Source organism: Myxocyprinus asiaticus, chromosome 23, assembly GCF_019703515.2.
Source record: "Myxocyprinus asiaticus isolate MX2 ecotype Aquarium Trade chromosome 23, UBuf_Myxa_2, whole genome shotgun sequence".
Lineage (NCBI taxonomy): Eukaryota > Metazoa > Chordata > Actinopteri > Cypriniformes > Catostomidae > Myxocyprinus > Myxocyprinus asiaticus.
This window is the reverse complement of record NC_059366.1, coordinates 3121041-3135264: the sequence shown is the minus strand read 5'-3', so window position 1 is coordinate 3135264 and position 14224 is coordinate 3121041. Positions and strand designations below refer to the sequence as shown.

The 14224-nt window shown below is 38.1% G+C and overlaps 1 protein-coding gene across 3 annotated transcripts in view; it reads left to right on the top strand.

The window, feature by feature from the left end:
- Window positions 1–14224, top strand: part of wdr11 (WD repeat domain 11) — a 175367-nt gene that overhangs the window by 39796 nt on the left and 121347 nt on the right. For all 3 annotated transcript variants that reach the window (XM_051650869.1, XM_051650868.1, XM_051650870.1), the window contains exon 6: window positions 9292–9457. In XM_051650869.1, coding sequence (XP_051506829.1) covers window positions 9292–9457 — 166 coding nt within the window. The remainder of the gene's footprint in view (window positions 1–9291; window positions 9458–14224) is intronic.

Sequence of the window (14224 nt, the reverse complement as noted above, 5' to 3'; positions counted from 1 at the left end):
AAAAGTAGTTACTGTATATACCAACTCACATATCTATTCTATTCCATCCTTATTACCTCACCGTGAGTGAGTGGGTCAAGTTGCTGAACACCCAATATGTGTTGTTAAATATAGGTGGTCATGTGTTATAAATCCAACGATTTTGGAACAAGCTTTTAATACGGGGGCTTAGTGCAGGTTGGGGAGTGCCCGAAGGAATGGTCCAGGAAGCCAGCATGCATGCATTTGGAGATAGAGACCGGTCCCTTGAGGAGAGGTGTGCTCTTAAAAGAAGAGAAGGGCTCTTATTAAATTGTGACTCTCCACACTCCTGTTGTGAGCCTGGCTAAAGGACGGCCTTTAGAAGAGGTGGGGCGACGATGACATGAGGGAGGGGCGGATCGTTCTGCCACAATGTGTACATTAGAACGCTCGGCCTTTCAAAGTATGCTTCGTTTGACTGTGCACCCATACACAGGCAGTTGGCGCATGCACACTACGACTGTTATGAGATACTGGAGTATTTCTTTTTAGGAGTTTAGACCCATGAAGATGTCTTTATAGTCCTTCACACTCGAGCTATACAAATGCAGGTATCTCCTGATCTCCTCACATTCACGCTCTTGATGTGCACATCCACTGTTGTTGTTTCCACATTTCTCTCCTGTTGTTTACCGGTGATTACATGTTCTTCTAGTGCTTCTTTGTGACAGCAATGGCTCAATGGTGAGTGTTACCACCTGGTGGACCCACTAATTAGTGCAAATTTTTCCAGGCACATGTGCATACTTGAGTACGCGCAGTTAGAACAATATGGCAGCACACGTTCAGTGCTCGATACATCATTATAATTGTACTGTAAACTTTATTTTCTGTCCTTAATGATAATTTCTTGTCAGATTGTCCCATAAGACCCCATTTAGCTCTTGTATGGATAAAATTGTCACACCGCAGGCAACTGCACTTCCGGGTTCTTCAGAGCAGTAGTTTTTAATGGTGGATATGAGCAGAGCTGCAGTTTTAATAATCTTTTTAATAATCAATATTTTTTATGCAATAACAATATGATATTAATAGCTGTCATGAAGGGATATCTACGGTTTATAGCAATGAAATAGTTCATACAGAACTTAGATTTATCAACAACCAGTTTTAACTTGATTTAATAGGCCTGTTTGATTTTGTCGGACATGCATTAGGTTGATGAATACACTTTTAAAGCCTGAAAAACATGGGATGTAAAAATAAAAATAAAATACCATCAGACATGCAATACTGCTTTACTGCTTAAATTATTTGTCCATATACAGTACAGTTAATAATGATATTTGACATATTCAATATTTACATTTAGTAACAGGCAGTTTCAATTGAACAAGTTGTTTAATGGATTCAGAATAAGTGCAATGAAGAATAGTACATTCATTTATTTATTTTTTTTCACACATCCTTTTACAAACAGTCACTACATGCTGCAATGTTGGCGTGATGGGTTCCTGTTCGTCCTGTTAGATCCAAATTAGGGTCTTGTTTGTATAAGATCATTGTTAGATTATATATATAGCCTGTGGTTACACTTTTGAAATTAAATTCCTTCTCAAAAATTTCAAATACCACTAGCAGCTGCTGGGCAGTTGTGTCTTATTAGAGCAGATGAGGTAACGATGGTGTTCAGTGAAATTTCATACTTTGTCAAGTACTGGGGATTTTCTGATCCACTGATCTTGTTGAAATTTAAAGAAGCCTAAATTTCCAAAAATCTTTTGGAAACGGGATGTTTCAACCCCAAAAACAGTACTTGTTGGGCATTTTCAGCTCAATTTGAATGAAGCACCCATTGAAAGCAGTTCTTTTCTGGGGTGCCAAAAGAACCCGGATGTGCCGCCACTAAAAATTTGTTTGTAAACAGTAATTCAATCTGTAAGACACTGTTGTAAAGACTGTTACTTTGAGGTTGGTAATATGATTATACCATGGTTAAGGGGGTTTTAGGCATTGTTCTTTGCATTTTTCATGCCTAAGAACACCCCTTACTTGTACAAATATTACTGTAAAGCATAGCCTTTTATGGCTAATTGCTTTAATAATTCATTAGGTGTTATCTTGAAAGTTGTTACAATTATTTATTGTAAGTTAAACTGATTAAACTTTGTTTTATTAGGAATTAGGAATACCTTTATGATGCATTGTGTTTATAAGCTTCTTTGTATCTGCCTTGGTTCATTCTGCCAACTCTGTTTCCACCAGTCAGTTTGTAAACACAAGGAGTATGGCCACGTCTTTGTGTTTTAATGATGATGTTATCATGGGCAGTGTGTGGGACGGAGCCTCTTTTCTGTGCCTGTGTCTGAGGGGCCTTCCGGCCACCCTACTCTCTGTAGTCTGTATCAAACTGTAAAACAAAGTTGTTACAGGAGGAAAACACGTGTGTGTGTGTGTGTGTGTGTGTGTGTGTGTGTGTGTGCACGAGCCATACGTGCATGTGCTGTTCTAACCGTGTGTGTGGGGGAGTAATGGATAGGGAACTTACAGCTCAGGGGATGCTGTTGTGACACTGTTATGGTGGCCATTAGAGTTTTTGATCAGCTCAGACTGTAGCAGCAACATTGAAGAAGATCAGAGATCTAACAAATCCTACGCTTACTTCCACTCATCATGACATTAAAAATAACAAATTCCAATGCTGGATCACCGCTCATAACACACACACGATCAAAATGGAAAACTTCTGCTCAAGAACTTAAGTTGTTTCCTCTCTATTTGGCATGTCTCTGTTGCAAGCTATTTCAACGAGTGGTGGGGACAGAATTGGCCATCGTTAAAAGGGGTGGGGACAAAATTGGCCATGGCAAAAAGTGGTTGGGAAAAATTTGGCCATGGCAAAATAAATAAAAAAGGTGGGTGCAGAATTGGCAATGGCAAAAAGGGGTGGGGACGAAATTCACTATTGCAAAAAGTGATGGGGACAAAACTGGCCATGGCAAAAAGTGATAGGTACAAAATTGGCCATGACAAAAAAAATTCTGGGGAAAATATCAACCTTGGAAAAAAGTTGTTGGAACATAATTGGCCATGGCAAAACGTTGTTGGGGCAAAATTGTTTATGGGAAAAAGTGGTGAGGACAAACTGGCTGTTGCAAAAAAGTGTTGGGGGAAAAAAATTGCCAAGGAAAAGATTGGTTGGAACAAAATTGACCATGACACAAAGTGATGGGGACAAAACTGGCCACGGGAAAACGTGGTGGGGATACAACTGGCTATGGAAAAAAGTGCTGGGGGCTAGGGTTGCCACAATGTACAGTGTAACCTGTTATACTTGGCACAAGGGACAACACAGATGTGAAATTTTATACTGGTGGAAACATTATGAATGGAACTTCCAAAATAGCCTAACGAATAGAATAGCCTTAAATAAAGAATAGTTGCCTAATGAAGAGTTTGCGACCCATGATAAATTAACCTAAATAACGCATTGAAAGCCAGATGTTCTTTACCAACATATCAAATTATACAGGCAGCAAAGTACGCACACTGACAGAAGACATTTAATTGCAGGTAGCGAATATAATGTTCATGGAGGTTAACTGTGAGACGTCTCAGATTTGGAATGACACAAGAAATGCTGTTAGACACACAAACACGCGCTTGAAGAAACACTTTATTATATTATTAAGAATAGATGACAGAAAAGCCGTCTATGCGCATGTATGACACGCTGTTTGTTTGGAGGCGTGCAGTCTCATGGAACACACGTATTTAAAAGGTTCTCACTCTTTCTTTGTTTCAGCCTTCTGAATTTTTTTTTGCAAGAATATTATCATCTATAAGAATGCTGTAATTGACCTCAGACCATCTCAGCTCAGGAGGTGCTTTGAGTTCATTTCGCTTTATTTCCACAGAGCAGTTCATTGTGAGCGCAGCTCTGCAGGGTCACTTTATATGCAGCCTATACATCTGTGATTAAATCATGAAATAATACAAAAACACATTCACCTCGAACCATGATGTATATTTCAGTGATTATTATCATCAACATTATTGTTTACGTTTTTAGAATTGTTTTTAGATCTTAATATGTATTAGTAATTTTCCACCATTGTAATTTTTTTATCACTTCATTATTTTAATTGCTTTAATCATTTCTTTTGAAGTGCAATTTTAACTTTTCTCATTTTTTAAATAATTTAATTTTCAATGCAAAATCACTAAAGCAAGAATATTCACCGATCCCTCAGCTGGGGGGTTGATGATGTAATTGGATATTGTGGTATATATATATATATATATATATATATTATAATAAAAAAAAATAAATAAAAAAAAAAATATTGTGAACTTATATCTTGCATATCGCCCACCCCTAGGAGGGAACAAAATTAATTTATTCACACATTCAAAGTCACCACCCTTCCGAAGCAACTCAAATGGGTCCTGGGATGAAAGGTAATAACACCTTGAAACACCCAGAAAAAAAAAAAACACATGAAACCCACAATATCCCACAATAAGTGATGTATTTTCCCGGACAACGAAATACCCGACCGGTAGCCCATGATGGAGAGAATTCACAGATGAAGTAGGTTCGTTGCCAAAGAGATATTGCCCTTCACAACTGTTTAAAAGCCATCTTTCAAAAAGTTGAACAACACACATTTTAATTGCAATTAATTTTTTACAGTTTCATTAGAATTTTTTGTTAAAATAAAGAAAAATAAAGTTCAAAGTTTGAAATCAAGCTGCCTTGTTTATTGTGTAGGCTATTGCTTAACGAAAATGACCCCATAGTACCACCTAGCGTCCAATCAGCAGTAATACCAGTGTTAGTCTGTCTGAACGTGAACACCGCACCGGTGTGAAATTGATGATACCGTAGCAAGTTTAGTGGGGGCAAAATTGGCTTCTGTCTGATAAGGACTCAGTTGTCAGAAGAATCCATGTTGAAGCAATTAATAGTCATCGGCATGCTAGAGGCAGACATGTAAGGCGTCATCATTGTCAGTGAAGAAAACTGCCTCACTGTATGCATTGCTGACTGCAGGGAGTGCTTTTGCAGGAATGTGATAAGATGCAAGATACATTTTGTTAATTTTTGTAGTTGTTGTTTTTTCCTTTTTTTTTTTTTTTTTTTTTATTGTGGAAGTTTGGTTTTCCTATTTATTTTTGTTTGTGTTTTTCATTGATGGATTTTAAAAGTGACAGGATCACAGCATGTGCAATTTATATATGCATTATTTGTTTTCTGTCAGCAGTCCTCCTGGTAACAGCATCAGCGTAAATGTTTTAGAGAAATGGGGCATGTCAGACTTATGTACAAGTTTTCAATGGGAGAAAGTATCATTTCAGTTGCCATCGATGAGCTTGTTGGAAATTAGCATTTTGAACGAAATGCTATTTTTGATATTGTAAGTTAGGACTGGAGGCTAGACCTTTTATAGTTCTTGCATCTTCTGTTGTTAGGCCACTGTATTCATTTGTTGCATTGTTTATTAAAGAGCTTCAAATCAGATGTTTCTTATAAACCTCACAGAATATTCATATACTTCTATCTATATAAGAATTAAACTTTTGTTGGTGAGTGAAAAAAAAAACTTGCTTTAAAGGGTCATGAAACACCCCTCTTTCAGCTGAAGTCCACCTCACAACCGTTTTGAAAAATGCAACTCAACTGGGCATGGACAGCGTGGGAGAAAGTGGGTGGGACAGAGCAGTGGAGAAAAAGGGGGCGAGCAATCTATCATCAGTCAGTTGCCCATGCCGGCTCTCACTAAATATCAGAATAAAGTATGACAAATTGTAAGAATTGTATGGCTGGCAAAGTTAAAGTCCAACTTAATATGTTGAACAACGTCCATTTTTTTTTTTTCCTTAAAAGATCACAACACCCCCTGTTTCAGCACAGTTGAGTTCTCAGCACATTTTTCAAAAGATGCAGCCAGCGGAATGAGGGGAGAAGGAACACAACAACTGTCTGTTCCCTTCGTTCAGCATTATTTCACTAATGCAGTTAACAGCATCAAAAATTCTCACAATTACTTGTAACAAAATGCACAAATAAATTATACACTGTTTTGTAAACTCACAATACAGTACACAAAATCACGGTACTATCAACCCTCTCAACTAAGGCGCTTGAAGGCAGCGGTGGTCACATGGTTTATTGAATAATCATGAGACAGTGCGTTCTTATGTGATAAGGTCACGCGGTCTCATTAATAATTATAAGACACTGATGATGCGATGATGCAATATAGTACAGGGAAACGTCACAATGTGTGACGTTGACTCTGATTTTAAACCAGGAAGATGAAAATAGCACAAAAAATCCCTAAATTATCCACTTTCCTCTTAAAATTAAAATTAATGGATACTTCGTTTTTTTTCTATCATGTGTAACACATACATATCTGGTAACATCTCAGAAAATGTAGTTTAGTGTTTCATGACCCTTTAAGCAATTTTAGCCGTTGAATAAGCCATGCCGCGTGCACTCCAATGACACACACAAACGTAGACACACTTGGAGACCATTGTAATCAGTGATGGAGCAGATGGAGGGCAGAGGTGTCCCCCTGAGTGTCATTTCATAAAAATAAAAAAAATCACATGCAGCACTTATAACTTCAGTCTACGTGTAACGGTAGTCTGTTTCTTGCTCAACGCTAAGGTCGTGGGTTCCATTCCCAGAGAACACATGCTGTATGCAGTACTAATAAAATGGAAACTTCGAATGCTCTGTAAGACACTTTGGATGACTTGTCAAATGAATAAATGTATAGAAAGACTAAATGGATATAGAGGCAGATATCACTGAGCCCCTTTGGAAACAGTTACATAGTAATCTCTTATGAGACATTTGTGTATGCAGAATCACTTTGCAGATCTCCTGTATATTATGTACAATTAAAAAGCAATTGATGTTTTGAATTTGAGACTGTATAAGGAGGAGGAGAATGGGGAAAAAATGAATGAAACACAGTGCTCAATATGGCATAGAAAAGTAAAAAAAAGTCAAACAGTTTTTGGTCTTTCTGCATTAAAATAGATGTAGTAGAACAGAACTAGCATGCCAAAAAAAACTGCATAAATAGAGTTCTGAAGGTAAAAATCGCATAATTTGTTTTCCATGGAAAAATTTATTTTTAATAACACACCTTTTAAGACAGACTTGTCATTTGACATCTGTTGTTTTTATATTGCACTACTGATATTGGTTTCTGCTAATTATGTTTTCAAACCGTTCTGAGCCGTAGTATCATTTAAAAAATGTTTTGATGCATTATAATTTTAAAATAAAATGTTACAGTCTTTAAATGAATTGGGTCAAATTGACCCGCAATTCCTTCCTAGGAATTTTTTTTTTTTTTTTTTTTTTTTTATAAAAACATTCAATTAGTAATTTTTCATTGTCTGGTTCAAATCACCTTTATGGAGAATGTCATAAAGTTCCACACCGAAGTTGATGTAATTCTGTGTTAAAAGCCTAAAACGGGTCAAATTGATGGGTTAAAATTGTTTTGTTTAATAGCTGAATTCCTGGAGAACAACTGCTCAACCCATAATCCCAAAGATATATCTACCAATCAAAGAAGTTGCAGTTACCATGGAAGTGGAAATTTCAGCTCAGCAGTGACTGCACACCACCATAAAGCATTGCTAGTAATGTAATCAAGTTTCTCAGCACTCTGATACTGATACATTTATATAGATTGTACACCTGTAATCAATGACTGTAAATTGGAATTTTGGTGGTTAGATTACCATCTGAGAAAAAAGCACAGTTAACCAGTTTTAAGATTATTTGCAAATTTTCTTATGCAACAGCACTGAGACAAATAAAGTTAAATCATATCACCTTTGAACGTGTTAGTGGACATGTTTCTCAGGGATATATTGATGCTAAGCGCAGCTCTACAAGAGGAAAACTGATGAAAACACAACAAATACTGTAAATAGGATGTGCATAGTAAGAGACCCTTCAGCATAGGGCAGAACACATGCTTATGTGCATTCCAGGCACAGAATGGTGCACTTCTATGAAACCAGAATGCTTGGAGTCCCTTCAAAAGTTTTTATTGTGGGTGTGCAACATGTAGTTCATGGCATCCAACAGTTTTTTTTTTTTTTTCTTCTGGTACAGTTTATTAAAACGATCTTTTGTCTGTAACACTCCACCATAAAGAATCTGCAACAGACTCCATAAAAATATTTTCCACAACACCTCACAAATAAACCTGTGGACTATGCTTAATAATGGGAACATTGCTTACAGCAGCCGATTTAAAGTCAGATAATGACTCAAATGGAAATGTATTGTTGAATGTGGTGTACTCAAGCAACGCTTTAAATAATTATGATTTCAGAAGCAACTTCTCAGTTTACCACACTGATGGTAACTTCACACAAATGCACCATGCACTGTCAGCATGCTTAAACATTCCAAAAAGTTGTCAGTTTCTCAATTCATCCCTTTAAAAGCACTACAGCCACAATATTAAACTCACTAGTGTGTTGTTGGACTACTGACTAGTGGAACATGCTTTCCCATTTGTAGGATGTGTACCTTCATATGACTTCTGTCTGCATGTTTACATCCATTGCCTTCAGTAACCCTTACTCATTCAAATGTTACCAAATAGCTGATTTAAGTCACTTTTTCGGTGGATATGTGTCTGGTAGATTGAATTCTACTGTTATATTTTGGAGTTGGTGTGTGTAGCCTAAGTTTCACCTGGTGACATCTGGTCAAGCACCATGCGGACTCTGTCCATAACCGTTGTTACAGCTGCACTAACCACCCAGGCACAGATATTTTCATATATATATATATATATATTTAATATTTTTGTCACGTGTAAATAAAACATTTCATGGTTTCAAACATAGATTAAAAATTCTTATAGTTAGATTAACCATGACATTTTTTTATAATTATTGAACCATAATTTAGGATTTCATTGATCACTGTTTCATGGAATCAGTAGTTCATTCCTTCTTAAAAGAGTTTAGGAATGCAGTCTTTTTTCTGATGTTCTGATACTTTTTTGCTTGGAATCAAAGTTCGTAATGTTGCAATTTGCCCACTAAGACTTTCTTGCCTATGCAGAAAATGAATGGTGAAAAAAAGTCCTCTAGAAAAGTGGGAGGCAACTGTTCGCTATATTTCCTAGATAGAAAATAGCTCCCTGGTGTTGTTGCCAAGATGTCTGCTTAGTGGACTCACTTGCCTTGAAGGGACATTTTTCAAATGGAATCTGGCAATATGTAATGGCATGCTACATGTACGTGTGTGTGTGTGTTTGTGTGTGTGCACAGGGCTGAAGCGGTGACTCTTAATGACTGTCTCCAGCTCTCATATCTGCCGTCTAAGAGGAACCACATGCTGCTGCTGTACCCCAGAGAAATCCTCATCCTAGACCTGGAGCTCAGCCAGACTGTTGGAGTGGTGGCCATCGAGCGCTCCGGCGTGCCCTTTATACAGGTGTGTGTGTGTGTGTGTGTGTGGCAGGGATGAGACAATCTGTATGCCTGCAAATATGTCATTCTTACAAACAGTTTTATATGTTGATTGTTGATTTTTTACATAAACTTCTGAATGATTTTAGGCATTATAGCAGACAAATAATGTCTTCGTATGTGAACTGTATACTTTATGCGCCACTAGCGTTACCAAATGGAATTACAAAAATAATTGCTGTTTTCCTGCAGTTTTCCCAAACACTCCACCCTTGTGTGATGTGTTGCAATCACACAGTCCCACCTCAAACTCACGTCAGTGGTTGAGACAATGATGCTGTGTCAGGCTGATTGGGATGCTCAAACAAACAGAAATGTTTTGACAGTGCCACAGAGCTAAAGTGTTTACACTCTTCAGGGTTGACAGTTTCACATTTTAATTTAACATTACAAGCCATGTGCTCAAGATCATAAAACTACAAGGCAAGATGTCTGGGACCCAACCCGAACTGGTTAATTTTAATTAATTGGTTTGGGTTAATTTTTCAAATATAACTTCGGGTTTGGGTTGGTGTTAATATTATTATAATAATTTTATAATATTATATACAGTATATTTAAAGGTGCTTTTATTCATTTGTTCTTCATTAAAAAAAAATATTTTCTCCTAAAGAAGTGCAGAGTAATTTTAAAACATATTTATAAAATCATGAGCACTCACATGAAATTAATACTCCAGTCATATCAGTAACCTTATAAAAGCTGCTTTATACTACATGGGGAGGGTCTCTCATTGGGGCTGCCATGTTAGAATCACATAATCAATACCAGTGTTTCCCATTAATTACCTAGACTGTGGCGGCTCGCACAGTATTGAACTGCTACAGTTGCATTTCCACTTGAGCACGGTTTGGCACGGCACGATTATAAACCGTTCTCGGCCCGGAATTGTCGGAACAGTTAGCTAACCGTACTCAGCCATTCTCTACCGTGCTGGGGGAATGGCTTTAGTACGTGCCAACTCGTTTACTGTATCTTCATGATTTTATTATGATGATTTAACTAGTGTTGTAGCCTATATTTATTTTTCTGCATGCCTTTTTTGTCAGGGAAGTAGATTACTAGCTCATTTAAACTCAAAAGACATAAATTCTCATGTTCTATTTTGTCAGTAAATATCTTTTTTACTTAGTTTGGGAATTTTTAACTTTCTGTGTGTTTGTGTCCGGTGGCAAACACAAGCCCTCAGCAAATTATGGTAAACCTCTCACCTTTTTCTCTTTACTATCCTTTTTGCGACATGGTCTGTGTCTTTGCTGTTTGTTAACAGAGTAAAACCAGGGGGAAAAGCTGTCCTAGAAACTGGAATATGCTATATCATCCTACATAGTGCGCTCGCTCTAATGTTTACTTCTCATGCGTCGCCAACAGACTGATCTGTTACATACATTCTCCTGATTTCACAGCACCATAGTGGAAAAAGTAACTGTAACCACATCATCTGGCCCAGATCAGCACGGAACAGTACGGTTTTTTGATGAGAACTGTTTGGCCCGATGGTGGAAAAGCGGCTAAGGTGTCACTGTAAGTCCAAGATGCCACAAACAAAAGTTACTGATATTTTACTGATACTTTAATATAATGTAGGCTACATTTATTCAAAATATTACACTTTTTTCTTCATTTGAACGTATCTTGTTTTGCGGCAAGTTGAGGCTATTCATAAACTTCACTGTTTTTCCATTGTTTTTCCATTTTCATTTAGTCGTTTAGCAGGCGCTTTTATCCTAAGCGACTTACAAAAATGAGGAACATAAACAATCCGTCATTCAAAAGTCAACAATATCCGCAGTATCATTCGGCCAAGTTCTAATCTCAGCTGCAGTAGTATAGAAGTTAGAGCAGAAAAAAGTAACAGACACAGAGAGATTTTTTTTTCTCCCTAATTTGGGATGCCCAATTCCCAATGCGCTTTAAGTCCTTGTGGTGGCGTAGTGACTCGCCTCAGTCCAGGTGGCGGAGGACAAATCTCAGTTGCCTCCGCGTCTGAGATCGTCAATCCACGCATCTTATCACGTGACTTGTTGAGCGCATTACCACGGAGACGTAGCGTGTGTGGAGGCTTCATGCTATTCTCCGCGGCGGCATCGCACAACTCACCACACGCCCCACTGAGAGCAAGAACCACATTATAGTGACCACGAGGAGGTTACCCCTTGTGACTCTACCCTCCCTCGCAACCGGGCCAATTTGGTTGCTTAGGAGACCTGGCTGGAGTCACTCAGCACCCCCTGGATTTGAACTTGTGACTCCAGGGGTTGTTGTCAGCATCTTTATTCGCTGAGCTACCCAGGCCCCCCACAGAGAGATTTTTTTTAAATATAGAAGCAAGTGTCTTATGCAGTGAGGATGTGCATTTTATTTGCATCAAATGCCTTAAAAAATTAAAAAATAAATTTCTTAATGGTTTCTCTGCACAAGTAAATTATATTGCTGCACCACTGCCTTGCATACCCTTTAAAAAACTGATCTCACAGATGAAATCTGATCTTTTGTGGATTGTCTTCATAATGTATTCCAAAAGGCTGCATTATTGGCTTTTGCATTTAATCTTACATGAGTTCTTTTATATCTCTAATATAATATACAGTATATTGCGGCATCTTTGCCTTTGTATCACTTTTTTAGTAAACAACTTTATGGATCTTACTTGTTTGTTTTTTTCAATATAATAATAATATTAACACTATTGCTGTGACTGTGGACTCTGTGTGCCTTTGTGTACCAAAAACGTAGTGGTTTCTGCACAAAATTATGTAATCATTATTGATGTGCTATTTGTAAGTCCTTAAAATCTGTGCTGCCATTAGCAGTATTAAAGTATCTAATGGGTCAGACTAAAGATGGGTTTTGTGTTTAGATGGCACGTTTAATTAGTAACATGCAGGGTTTTGAGCAAATGTGAAATGCAAGTAGATATATATGAAAATAAGATGCAATCAGTATTGTTCCAATTGCCAACTTCTGTTTTAACAGTCATGTGTGTGCATTACGCAGTGATTTTAAACAAATTTACTTTACATAATTATACACAGTATGCGTGGCAGTAGCATATAATCAGTAATATTCCATTTGATAAAATGTTTAAACTGTGTAGCGGTGGCGGGAAACCCGATATATGAATAAGAAAATAATATGAATGAAAAAGAGTTCAGGCACCAGACAGAGTTTAGATCTCCACCACAATATAAAAGAAAACTCTGCTACATACATCAACAACAGTTCGACAATAATCCCTTTTATTTAGTCTTTAAATTAGAACAAAATAAATAATTTTCAATTAGTTTAATTTGGGTGTTAAATGAAAAATAAATCCTCTAACAGGTTAAGATGAATTTTCAATGAAAATTCATTCAGGAAACCCCTTTAATAAACAAACAACCGTCTATCCTTTACCCAAAAATATTACAACCCACAAAAATTTACATAAAAGAATCAAATGAAAACGAAAAAATATAGTATATGCAAATCAAACGGAAATTAGGAAAAATGAGGGGAAATAATTAGTGGCCACTTGTGGACGTGGAAAACTCGGGAAAAAATGGGGTAAAAAAATATAATAATCTGTAATAACAGCAGGGATACTGAGATCAAAGCAAAAATAAAGGAGGTAATTCCAAACCAGCTTGTTGACCTCAAAGTCCTTTGATAGTCCCACAGATCCACGTAAGCAAGGAGAAATAAATTCACAGCCAGGATCCCTTTGGTAGACGAACACACCGCTTTCTCTGAGCTTTTTTTGTTTGTTTGTTTTCTTAACTTTTTCGACGGCCATTTTTGGATGAGATTGCCTTGAGATGCTGAAGGCCCTGGATGTTTTTTGGGCTGTCATGGCTGACACACCTTTTCAGTATTGTATGGAGGTTTGGGGCATTACCTGGGGATTGGCAGACAGGTGTGGTGGTTCCCATTTTTAAAAAGGGGGACCGGAGGATCTGTTCCAACTATCAAGGTATCACACTTCTCAGCCTATCTCTGAAAAATGATGCCAGGGTCCTGGAAAGGAGACTCCTGCTGATTGTTGAATCTCGGATTGAGGAGGAACAATGCGGATTCCATCCTAGTCATGGAACAGTGGATCAGCTCTTTACCTTAGCGCGGGTCCTAGAGGGGGTGTGGGAGATTGCCCATCCAGTTTACGTGTGATTTTGTTGACTTGGAGAAGGCATAGGTCCATGTCCCCTAGGGTGTCCTGTGGGAGTTGCTGCAGGAGTATGGGGTACCGAGGCTGCTAGTGCATGCCATTCTGTCATTGTATAACCGTTGCGAGAGCTGTGCCGCATCCTCAGCATTAACTCAAGCTTGTTCCCATTGCACGTTGGACTCCAACAGGTTTGTTTGTGATATTCATGAACAGGATTTCAAGGCACAGCCGAGGTGTGGAATGTGTCCACTTTGGGGGCCTCAGGATTGTAGCCATATTATATGCAGATGATGGGGTCCTGATGGCATCGTCACACTGACCTCCAGCATGCACTGAGACCGAGTGTGAAGCGGTTGGGATTAGGGTCAGCACCTCCAAATCTGAGGCCATGGTTCTCTGCCGGAAAAGGGTAAATTGTCCTCGTTAGGTAGGGAATAAGCAGCTGCCCCAAGTGAAGGAGTTCAAGTATCTTGGGTTCTTGTTGATGAGTTAGGGAATGTTGGTGCAAGAGATCGACAGGCAGATCAGTGCAGCGACTTCAGTGATGCGGTTGCTGTACTGGACCATGGTGGTGAAGAAGGAGCTGAG